The sequence below is a fragment of the Cyprinus carpio genome, chromosome A24 (genome assembly GCF_018340385.1).
Source record: "Cyprinus carpio isolate SPL01 chromosome A24, ASM1834038v1, whole genome shotgun sequence".
Classification (NCBI taxonomy): domain Eukaryota; kingdom Metazoa; phylum Chordata; class Actinopteri; order Cypriniformes; family Cyprinidae; genus Cyprinus; species Cyprinus carpio.
Genome location: NC_056595.1, coordinates 13,789,643 through 13,802,346, shown reverse-complemented (window position 1 = coordinate 13,802,346; position 12,704 = coordinate 13,789,643). Strand labels below are relative to the sequence as shown.

The 12,704-nt window shown below is 35.8% G+C and overlaps 1 protein-coding gene across 1 annotated transcript in view; it reads left to right on the top strand.

The window, feature by feature from the left end:
- Positions 1-12,704, top strand: part of LOC109063958 (contactin-associated protein-like 2) — a 126,255-nt gene that overhangs the window by 76,378 nt on the left and 37,173 nt on the right. Inside the window, exon 8 of the mRNA XM_042714262.1 lies at positions 4,371-4,541. Within this exon, the coding sequence (XP_042570196.1) occupies positions 4,371-4,541 (171 nt within the window). The remainder of the gene's footprint in view (positions 1-4,370; positions 4,542-12,704) is intronic.

The window sequence follows — 12,704 nt, the reverse complement described above, 5'->3', positions numbered from 1 at the left end:
CAAAATTGTACACTACCATTCAAATGTTTGGGGTCAGTAAAATGTTTTTGAAATAAATCTCTTTGCTCACCCAGGCTGTATTTATTAGATCAAAAATACAGTAAAAAAACAGTAATATTATGAAATATTACAATTTAACTATTAACTACAGTATTAACTATTTTATGTTTTAATATATTTTAAAATGTTATTTATTCCTGTGATGCAAAGGTGAATTTTCATTATCTTCAGTGTCACTTGATCCTTTAGAAATCATTTTAATATGCTGATTTGGTGCTCAAGAAACATTTTTTTATTATTATCCATGTTGAAAACTATATATATTTCTGTGGAAACCTTTTCTTTGCTTTTCTTTTTGATGAACTGAAAGAATAGAATTTATTTGAAACAGAAATCTTTTATAACATTTAAAAAAAAATAGTATCACTTTTGATCAATTTAATGCATCATTGCTAAATAAAACTATAAAATTTTTATGGAAAAGCTCTAAAATATCATGGAATTTTCCAACCGATTTTCAGGCCTTAAAATTTAAAATTCTTAAAACTTTATTTTAACTGTTTACTATTTTATTGTTATTTTAGAATTTAATTTAGTAAGTGTTGGTTAGAAATTGCTCTTTGGGAGTGCATTCTCGATAAAATAATTTTAAATTATTCTTATATCAGTATACATGTCAGGCATTAATAAACATATGACTGAAAAAGTTATGGAAAAAAATAATTTAAATACATTGGTTGAAAGATATTGTAGAGACCTGTAATAAAGTCAGCAGCCAACTGCAGCATAATTCACTCCCCAAAGCCATTTTTAAAAACATTTCTTTTAGTTTATTATTTGGATTTTAATTTTTTTATTTATTTATTTATTTATTTTACCAGCAACATCTGGGGATTTGGCTCTGGCCATGCAGAATTGCCTCTAGTTGTATATCCACATCTGCTATTACATCCCCATTTAAAGGCAAATCTCTTGCTCTAAAGCGATGACTCATGTTGGTTCCTCAAAGGAACAGGTTTCCACTTTGCTGTCCAAACGAACTGCTATTACGTCCAACTTTACAAGTTGCACTATTTGGCGTAGGGAACATGCTACTGTAGCTGAATGAAACATTTGGCAAACAGTAATGCTCAGTCAGCCAATTGATAATCAGCATGCATTTGTCATCTAAACTTTGTCTGAATCCAGTGCTCATTTTTTTCAACATTATGCATCAGTGTAAATCTGTCTGAAGTGCTTCACAGCCAAACACCTCTACTGTCGTTGTCCTTGGCTCTGTGAAAGCGAAATTCTCAAGGAACGTCCAAGTTCATTCACTTTTGTCACAGCTCAAGAACACTCCAAATCTTATTGAATCAGTTAGAAAAAAAAAAAATCACATCTGGGCATCACTCAAAACTCTTATCCGAAAAGAAAAAAAAATCCTAACCAGAAATGACACGCGTGAAATTGCGATGCTTTAAAAACAATGAGTGTAACATTCCATTTCGAACACAAGATTGTAATCTTTCACTGAGGAAGGACAGCGAGGCTCATCTACAGGGTGAACTATGAATTGTTTCACTGCCTTTTGTTGCCTGGCAGGAGCCATATTTAATCAGCCACATGTACCACCTTATTACCCTGAATTAAAAATCGGCCCACGTTGGCCCACACTGGCTCCCATCGAAAATTCTGCAAATCTGTGAATAATTAAATGAGTATGTGCTGGAACACTGGGTGTTAATAGATGGACGGACTGAGAGTCTTACATTCAGCAAGCTCGAATAAAAGAGCTGTTCCTGTGCTGCTGTGATAAGCTCAGACCTCCCTAATGGGTGCGTGAACGTCTCCGCTTCTCCTCCTACTCCAGTCGCCACAGAAACACATTAATGAATTATTCACAAGTGAGTACAGGGACAAAAAAGCATTGGGTGAAGTTTAGTACGTTTTTTTATTTAGATAGAAAGAGATTTATGGAATATAGGTGTCTGTGAGAAAGAAAAGGAATGGGACCTTGACTTCTCTGGCATTCAGTGCTGATGGAGTGAACAGTTTCTGCAGGTACACACCAGTAGCTTTACACAGCAGTGATGCTTTTGCAGCTGCTGATTCTGCAGAAAAAAAACTACTTGCAGTCTGAATTTTTGTGTGATATGGATACAAAGGCAGTCTTTCTATTGCATTCATACAATAATAGTAATAATAAATAACAATAATAGTTAACAACTTCTAATTTATTAAAAAAGGGTAGTTCGCCCAAAAAATTATTTCATGCTCCACAGAAGAAAAGAAACAACAAAAGGGGAACAAATTAGGGAAGAATTTTCATTTTATATATTATTTTCATTGTTAAAAGTGTGTATTTAAGGATCCATTCAGTAATATAATTAAACACGTCTAATTTATATGAATGCACGGCTGCTTTTTGAATGGCTATAAATGGAAAAACATGCAGAATGTTATAGTTCCTGGTGATGCAAAGTTGTTTCTGGTGATTCCAAAAATCTTTTTTTAGTCTCTCTCTCTTTTTCCGTTTCTCTTTGTTTCCATCTGTTTCGAGATGACATCATCCTCTTATATCTCTCCGGTCCGTTGTCACATTGTTCCTCTCCATCACATTCTGTTTATTCCTTCCTTAGATCTTTTATTCTCTGTCTTCTGCTCTGCTTCTCCTTTGCATACAGCTGTGTTTTATGCACGACATTAGAGCAGAGAGCGCTGACATTATTTAGCTTTCTGATTTAAAGCACATGAGTCACAGTAAATGTCTAGGGATAAATCTGCTCTCAGTCATTATTAATGGCAATGTGTTTGTGTCTGTCACTCTGTGTTTGTGCTTTAGCATTTAGCCAGTAGCTGAGCAAAAAAATATTTCAGTCAGACATCCTGCTGCTTATTTATTATGACGTTGTTCAATATGGGAAGAAAATGCATATGAACAAGCCCTAATGAACTTCCAAGCTAATTTGAAGCTAGTTTAGGTAGTGGACCAACATGGTCTTTCTGCCAAACCTGGTTAAGCAGAGGAATTTTGGTGTTTATACTAGCTACCTACTATTGTCTTCAAGACTTTATTTTTATAATAAACTTATTTTTTTATTTTTTTTTTACTTTTTTGACCTGTTTTCTTTAAAGAAGGGGTGGGACGAACGTTTTAGAGTGGAAAATCAGTTCAGATACACTATCGTTCAAAAGTTTGGAGTCAGATATTTTTATGTTTTTAAAATATATATTATCACCAAGGCATTTCAGATCATAATGCAAATAAATTTAAAGGAACAGCAGTTTGTAACATTTTTTGTAACAATATAAATATCTTAAATGTCACATTTGATCAATTATATATATATATATATATATATATATATATATATATATATATATATATATATATATATATATACTGTATACTTAGTTTCTTATTTTCCTTTATGGAAGGTGTTTAGCCCTAATCATGAATTTCTGATTTTTGTCTGTAGAATCACAGATGACGCAAAAGCTAGCATCCAAAACACTGCATACTTGTCAACAGGGATAATATGCAAGAATGCAGTGCAGCAAATGTTATTTTTAATTGTACATGGAGATATTTCACCAGAATGATGAACGGGAGCTGGCATGTTATCACACACGCATGCACCCACACATTAAAACCAGCCACAGATTGTCTAATAACTGTCCACAGCAAAGCTCTGGAGATATTCGAGCTAAACATAAGCTAACCTCAAACTTGTGTTTGATTTTGAGTGATGTCTTACTTTATCCCTCAGCTCAGCTATCACCCAAAATATCCCCCTTACCTGAAAAATGCACTACTCATCATCTTAGAGAGAAATTACAATTTATTTTTGTCTCTTCCATTCAGATAAGTGGGGATTCGGTGTGCCTCTGTTACACGATGGGTGGGGGTCAAACCATGAGAACTGCTGGAAAGGGAAATTGTTGGCAAGCTGGCTTTGAAATAATTCTAAGGCACCACATGCTCTCCATTCCCCTACAGACAACTGCGGTTACATACACAGCACTCACCAATGTAATGGCAAGAACTAGCTAAAGCCCTGAATGGTGCACTCCACTCCGATTTCTGACTTGTATGATTGAATTGTTGTTTTCTTCTTGTTTGGTGGTTTCCTCCCAAGTGTTTTTTGATTATACATGTCACTTCTCAGATGTTTCTTTGAGTATAAGAGACTGCTGAAGACTGGACACAGTGCAGAATTGCAATGCAATAAGTCATTTTGTGTCAGCGAAAGCTTTGCTTTTGTGAATTTCATGGTGGTTTAATGCTGTTCAGGTTCAGATATTGGATAAAAAGAACCTTGACTGCAGACTTCAGAAGCAGAACTGTTGAAACTTACTTTCGGCCTGTTCTCTGATCTGTTTTACAGGAAGCTATTGGAACGCGGCGTCATTTAACACGCCATCCTCGTACCTGCACTTCTCCACTTTTCAAGGAGAAACGAGTGCAGATATCTCCTTTTACTTCAAGACCTCTGCTCCCTATGGCGTGTTCCTGGAAAACCTTGGAAACACGGATTTCATCCGTCTGGAGTTGAAATGTAAGAGCCTGGCTCATGTTCTCTTTGTTTCTTCCTCTTTTTTTATCCCTTTCTCTGTGTCTGTCTGTCTGTCCTGCTTCTCTCTGAATCCCATGGTTGTGCAATTACTGCTGTGAAGTGTGAAATTGGAAAAAAGGAAGTGCTGAGCATGCACTTTAGAAATTTATCAGTACATCGCTTACTCTCCTCTTCAGTGAATGGGTGCCGTCAGAATGAGAGATCAAACAGCTGATAAAAACATCACAATTATCCACAAATAATCCATACAACTCAATTCCATCAATTAATGTTTTGTGAAGTGAAACGCTGTGTGTTTGTCATAAACAAATCATTAAAAAATCATTAAAGCATTTTAACTTTAAACCGCAGAATATCAGAATAAGAAATGATGAAATGATGAAGAAAAGTCTGTTTGCAGCACTGATTACAATACATTCGCCTCATATGTTCTGCTGATTGTTCTCTGCTGAATACAAATGGAAGCTTAAGAAAAAGAAAACAGGCGATTTAAAACATTCTGCATAATTGCTTATAAATGTCTATTTACTGACATTTTACAGCCAATTTCCGCAAAAATGCCTAGATTATACATGAAGCAACATAACTGAGGATTTAAATTTTTTTGCTGTGTAAAAAATAAGCAAAAGAGGCGAATCTCTATCATGCAGATTGAGTTTTCACCCTATAAGCCGAGCTGGCTGCTCCTTCACACTGTTTACTGCACAATAGGCAGTACAGAGCACAAAAATACACCATTGCGGATAAATCTTGTGTTGAATGCGGTGTTTCATGTTTCCTGAAGTGGCTCATTGTTGCAGAACGATTATTCGCTCCATAATGTATTGTCTTTGTAAATCTCTGAATGCTGTTGTTATGTGCTTTGTCTCCCATTTCTGCACCAGTTGATTGTTCTACTCTTACTGTACCTAGACTGAAGGCCAGAGAAGAAAAGAACAGATTCAGCATTTACAATAGCTAATGGTTTTTGTGCATACACAAACATACAATAAATTTCAAGTGTATTTTGGATCTTAATGATAAACAATGTCTTTAATAATTTCTTTTACACCTTAATACTTTCGCTTATATGCCTTCTCGGAGGTGTACATCAGATAAAAAATAAAAACAGCAGTAATGTCTTCGTGTCGCTCTGATTGGCTGATTGCTCTGTCAGTGTCATGACACACATCTATTGTGTTCACAACCAGTCTGCAAATTGGCCTGAATGAATCAACCTGGTGAAAATGGATGGACTGATTACAAAATAAACAAGTCCCCACTTTTGGTCTCATCCAAATCAAATGAAATTCTGTTATAATTAATAAGCTGTAAGCACAAATTTGGTAACTATTTAAGATATGAGTACATAATAATCTCTTTTATGTACTTTTGCTTATTTTACCTTTTTAATATTATATTATATTTTACTAGATTAGATTAGATTAGATTAGATTAGATTATATAATTCAAAATAGTTGTGTTCTTTTCAAATAATGTGGTATTCATAAATAGAAAGTGAATATAAACAAACAAACATATTATATTAGGCTATCCGTTCCCTGGTGATAGTGGAGTGCCTCATAGTTGTGTTCTATGTGCGTCACTGATTAAGAAGTTATATTAAAATTATCCTTATGTGATGAGTATTTAAGAATTCTGTGTTCTTGGTAGCAGGAAATCATTTCTTCAGTTTTTACACCCTCACACACACACTCACACACACACACACACACACACACACACACACACACAATCCTGAGCCAGGAGTGTGTTCCCCAGCTGTCTCCAAAGTCTTTGGTGTATCTCCCAAGGGCTCTGAAGACACACACGGAGGGAAGGAAAGCTGCTTAGTGGCTCCATTTGTCAAATTCACACATCCTGAAGCCTCCCTGTCCTCATCTCAGGGGCACGAGGGAATGCAAGGGTTATGGGTTATGGTGAGGCAGAGGACGTCACATTCCCTGCTCTCTCATTTACACACATTCCAGAATCCATACATAACCCATTATTTTTACACCCTACTGCTTTACCCTTCCTTTGGACTGCGAGTAGAAGCAAATCTTGTTCTCTTTCCTCCATTTTTAAATAAAAATAGAAAAAACATAAAAGCTTCAGGTGAGACCGAGCAGAGAGAACAGCGACTCGCTTAGTGCTTTCTCAGAGGCTGGTGACAGCAAAACATCAATCACTTGATGGAGGAGTGCAGGGAGAGAGACGGCCAACCAGGCATTATGCATACAGCACATGTAAAAGTCTGCAGGCCTGTCCATGGAGAAGACCGCACTGAGTGTTTGTGCTGATAGCAGGCCACGGATGCATACAAAGTGGCCCTGAATGAGCCTGGCATGATCGGAATATGGAGGAAACAGGAAAGCATTAGCGCTTATTGCTGCTCGTTTTGCCCCAGCAGTGTCACGGCCCTCCAGAGAGCAGAAGCTTATTGGCATCAGAGATCACTGAGGGTCTCGACATGACAGATGTGCTGCCTTTCCATATTCAGCTCTCATTCAGGGGCTTTACTCAGCTAGAGATTCTGCATGTAGCAAAAGAGGAACTGGCTGGTGTGTAGGAAAGAAAAATTACAAATAAGATCACATCAATATTTAATTATTTCTCCTAGAAAGCAGTGAGATTCAGTGGAGACTTTTGCTCAATCTCCTGATTCTCAGATTCACAACCTGGGAAGTTCACTATCAAAAGCCAGAATATGAACTTCTCTTCAAATTCCTCTGATACCAAATTATCTGCGCTAGGCTACCTATTAATTTTATAGATTGATACATGTTCAAATTTGTCTTAATTGCATGTATACTTTTATTTCTTTAAAGTAAATTTTTATTTTATTTTATTTTTTAAAAAGTCTCTTATGCTCACAAAGGTTGCATTTATTTGATTTAAAATGAAAAAAAAAACAGTAATATTGTGAAATATTATTGTAATTTAAAAAAAAGGAATTATATTAGTTTAAGTAATTTTTTTGTAAATGTAATTTATTCCTCTTATGATAAAGCTGAGCAGCCATTGCTCTAGTCATTAGTGTCACACAATCCTTTAGAAATAATTTTAATATGCTATTTAATGCTCAAAAAGGATTTCTTATTATTATTAATGATCAAAAAGTTGTGCTGCTTAATATTTTTGTGGAAACTGTAATACTTTTTTCAGTATTACAGATTTGTTGATGAATAGAAAGAACATTTATTTGAAATATAAATCCTTTCTGTAACATTACAAATGTCTTTACTGTCACTTTTGATCAATTTAATGCATCTTTGGTGAACAAAGGTATTAATTTCTTTAAAAAAGAAAAAGAAAAAGATACTCTTTGGTCCTAGTAGTGGCACAGAAATTACACACTTTACCATTTTTCTGATGTTTTATAGAGAATAGAGAGAGCAGAATTAATCTAAATAGTTGAGGAAGACACATTAAAAACCTCATCAGCCTGTCTCATGAATATTAATTAGGTGATGTAACATTCACCCAATAGTTTTAAATAATTGAAGCCAAGTGGGTTCTAGCTATTTCAGGGGATGAGCTCTTGCATTAAAGAACAACTATGCTAAGTGCAATGATCAAAGACATCAATCTAGCATGTTTACTTTCCAAAACAATTAAAAAGAGCACAGACGGATTTACCACTTACCATTTGCGTGTTCATTCAGGCTACTGCCATTCAGTCGTAAAGCCATTGTTTTACATATGCAGACTACAGTTTTCCTTCTTTGCACCGAGGCCAAGCAAAACAAAGCTGTTAGAATACAATGATTATCTCCCAAAAAGTTGAGAGCAGTGCAGTCAAACTTAGAAAGTTGCAATGATTCCTACATCCCTGAGAGCGGACAGTCAAGTAAAGAGAGCAAAAACACAGTTCAAGAGTGCATGTGTACTGTTGTGTGTGTATCAGTGTCTGAGTCTAAGCTTCTGTGTCTAAGCTTGTTGACGGTACTGGTAGGTCAGAGCTTTTCTCTAAAGCTATATTCAGCGGCACCCAGCGTAAAAAGGGCCGTACACTCCAGAGCTTTTTCACTCTAACCCAAGCTGACGATGAGCCGAAGAGTGATATTTCATTCCTGACATTAGATGGCTGCAGAAATACCCCTGTACAAACTTTACCTTCCTGAAAAGAGAGAGTAAAATCAGGCGTGTCATATAGTTCTTTGCACACCACGAGACCAGCAACTCTACATTCCATCTTGCCTTGCATCTTCTTGTGGCAGTATACTTGGCGTATAGCCGTTACTTATGTGTGTTTTTGTGGAGCCAGTTGGGTGTAACTTCAGAAGCTCCAGACACGTGTGCAAAAGCGCCATTCTCATTGGTCGTAGGACAAACCAAAAAAAACGAACCCGATTGTTTTTAAATTGACGCTTTTACGCTCGTTTTTTCCGCGTCGGTGTGCACACTCACATTGGCGCCCTTTTTAGTCTAGCGGCGAATATCGCGCGCGAAATTCGTCCCGGTGTGAACAGGCCTTAAGAGTGTGTTCGGGCCAGTTGTATGTGTGTGTGTGTGTAGGCAGAGAAGCAGATTGTGAAATTGAAGCTCTGCACCTTTTTTCTAGCCTGTTGGGTTACAGTCGAATGCCTGACTCCTAATCCTACTTCCTTATTTTGGCCTGCCTGGTTTTCTTCAGTTACGGCTCAAAACTGAGGCACAGTGAAATCCACTCAGGGCATGAAATGAGTGGAGGGCACCACGTTGGGTTACAGTCGAGTGGGAGTTTGATTTCAGTTATACATCTAGATCAGCTGCCCTCTGTGTTCTGACTTGGGGCAGCATGCTAAATCAAGTCTTTTTTAAAAACTGTTTTATGCATTATTTAGAGTGTTGTTAAATATTATTTTTATAATTTTATCTTAAATATTTTAGTGATTGCTCTAAAATTATGTGTTATTATGTTTTATTTTGTTGAATTATTTAACAAAACTTTGTTTCCACCATAGAATAAAAAATAAAAAAAGGTAATTGTGACTTTTTATCTCACAAATGTTTTTCTTGCAATTGCGAGTTTATTTCTCACAATATGGAATTCTCTTCTCAGAAGCAGAGTTTATATCAATTCTGAGTTTATGTCTTGCAAATCTAAGGGGAAAAAAATCACAGAATTGCAAGGGAAAATGTCATTATTGTGAGATAAAAAGTCACAGTTACCTTCTTTATTTTTAATCTCATTTTATGAGTCATTTTATGTATTGTTTTAATGGTGCTTAAACACCAAAACATTATTTTACTGTAAATGCATATTTGTCTAAAGAAGGTTGATGTAATATTTTAATTGTGGTAAAAGAACCATTCTTATTTTTATTGTTGAAAACTGTTGTGTTTTCAATCCTAATCTAAAAGTAATGTTTTTGTAGCAACAACCGTGATACTTTTTTTTTTTTTTTTTTTTTTATTCTTTGATGAATAGGAAGTTCAAAATAACAGCATTTATTTTTACAATAACAGCATTGACTACACATTCTCATTCTAAATAGAAAAATAGAATATTATGATGTTTAAATACTTTATTGCATGGTACACCCTCAAAAAGTATATCAAAATGTCACCTCTATAGCTCTGACTGTCAATGAGCTCTGAGCCAAATCCTTCGATTCACAGTTGATCAAATCTCTGCTCTCTCTCTCTCTCTCTCTCTCTCTCTCTCTCTCTCTCTCCCTCTCTCTCTCACTCACTCTGTCTCTCATTCTGCTGGTGCCCTCTGTTGACATCTTCTAGCATTATCTAGTACAATCTCCTTATTGTAACTCTGGCATTAGCCCAAGGGCAAAGAGCCTCTCGATGGATGATTGAATGATGGGTGGATGCCCACATCTTCCACCTCAGCTCCATCTCAAACAAAACACGCTACCCCCTAATACCTCATATGAGGAAATCTTGAAACCAAACACAAACCACCATTGAATATTCATGCCTAATTTCAAGGCATAACTGAGCTTATAACTCTCCCTTTTCCTTTTCCATTTCCTTTTTCATACTAAAATTATTAATTAAGCTCCACCAATTCATGTTTTATACTTGGTTTCAAGCTTTCAGTTGGATTCACTCATACAGTATGAATGCAGTCTAACTGTCTCCTCTTTGTGTTTGGAGTTTTTCCGAAGCTAACTGGTGCTTAATTACAAAAGTTTACATATTTTTATGTTCAAATTATGCTGTTTCTTTCTTTTAAGGGCATATATTAATGCATTAACACACTGGAATGGTTCTCATTTCTGCAGTTTTTGGATATGGAAATAGCTGTTAGACTTGTCAGATCTTCCCAAAAGCAGTATTATTTATTTATTTAATTATTTTTATTTTATATTCTGTCCACAGCAAAGCTCTTTGCCTGGGTTGTTGGCTAAATGTGGATATAGCTTGGATCCTCTGTGGGCTCAGATGGTGGGAGTAGGATATAAGACTGCCTTACATGGATAAAAGAGATCACCCAAAACTTAAATACACTCACCCTTGTGTCTTTCTAAACGTTTATGTTTTTCTTTCTATAAAAGATATTTTGAAAAATGTTGTTGAATGTTGTTTGTCCATGCAATGAAAGTGAAAGGGATCCAGAGTTGTTTTGGACCCTACTGACTTTCATTGCACACTACAAAAAAATCTGGTGTAGAAACTATTTTCACACAGAAATTGTTAGTTCATCTCACAAATAATTAGAATAGCAAGTAAAACAATTAAACTGAATAAAATACACATTTTTAAGTAGAAAGACTGAAATAGTATTTTTTTTAAACACTCCAATAATCTGAAAAAAAAAAAATATATATATATATATATTATAGTATATGGGCAAAAACGTTCATTTTTTGGGTAAACTAAGCTTTAAAATATTCTTTGGGAAATAGTGACATCATGATTCCCCAATTTCAAATACAATAATTTAAGAACCTAAAAAAAAATATGTATAACCTCTAAAACAGTATGTGTAAATATGAAGAATATTTTGATTATCCATTACAAGACCCATTTAAAGAAAATTCTGGTTTATTGCATTAGAATTTCATTCTGACATGCAGATACCAGAGTACAATGCAAATTAGCATTCACCATCTGTATAAAAGTCATTCATTAAATGCATTGGGCCGCAACTGCTGTTGGTTTGGTAGATCTGCTCTCAGCCGGTTTGGCGGGCGATCTAATATATCCATATAAACACCAACCCACTTTTTCACTGCCATGCTGTTTGGCTTGTTGATTTTGTTTAGTTTTCCTAGTGAATGCTAGAGCAGCGCTCCACTGAATGCCCTCAGTTGTGTTCAGCGGAGTGGTCCACACAGATAAACAAACACACACACAAGTGAAAAAGCTCCCCAAGAACAGTGGCGGACTCTTGATGCTCAGTGCTGGCTGGCCAAGTGCAGGAAATCCAATTACAGGGATCAGAGGGCTGAGAATGGTGGAGCAGCCCTAGTCCAAACTACACACCTGCCAGACCTGCCCTCTTCCTTCTCTCTCTCTCTCTCTCTCTCTCTCTCTCTCTCTCTCTCTCTCTCTCTCTCTCTCTCTCTCTCTCTGTCTTTTGCTGTCTCTCTCTCACAAATGGTCTGCAACATTCTCAAAGAAGGAGTCACCCATATTATAACTGGCTAGTTCTTTTAGTTAACAGTTCTGCTGAAGCATGTTGTTACAGTGGAGCTGAATTTTTGTTTTCTGAGAGCTTTGTTCTTACTCACTTTTGTTTTCTATTATTTTTTTTTTCTTTTGTTCTATTATTTTTTTTCTTTTGCTCACTGTTTTACGAAGGTCATATTAAATCTTTTACTATGGCATCATCATTTTTTGTTACTTTTTCAGTTGACTTATAAATTTTTACCCCTCTCCCAGGCCTATAATTTCAATCTTAGACTATGATTTATGACTATGACTAAGTCCATCATAAAAAGATGAATTATTAAAACAAAGATAATCTATATGATTTCACTCTGCTGTGGCATAATTTTCATTACACTAAACATCTGTGCCCCTTATAAAGTTCGAGGTGTAATTTTGTTAAACTTGTGTTTACTTGTGTTAGCATGTGTGCTTATAACTGAGCTAAAATTAACCTCAGTTGCATTGTTCTGTTGGCACTGGGCCATTGCTCACAGGGTTCTGGCTCACCATGTCATAGATCTCCTTCTCCAGTTCAGAATTTGAGATGAACATGTGGTTCTGTGGATG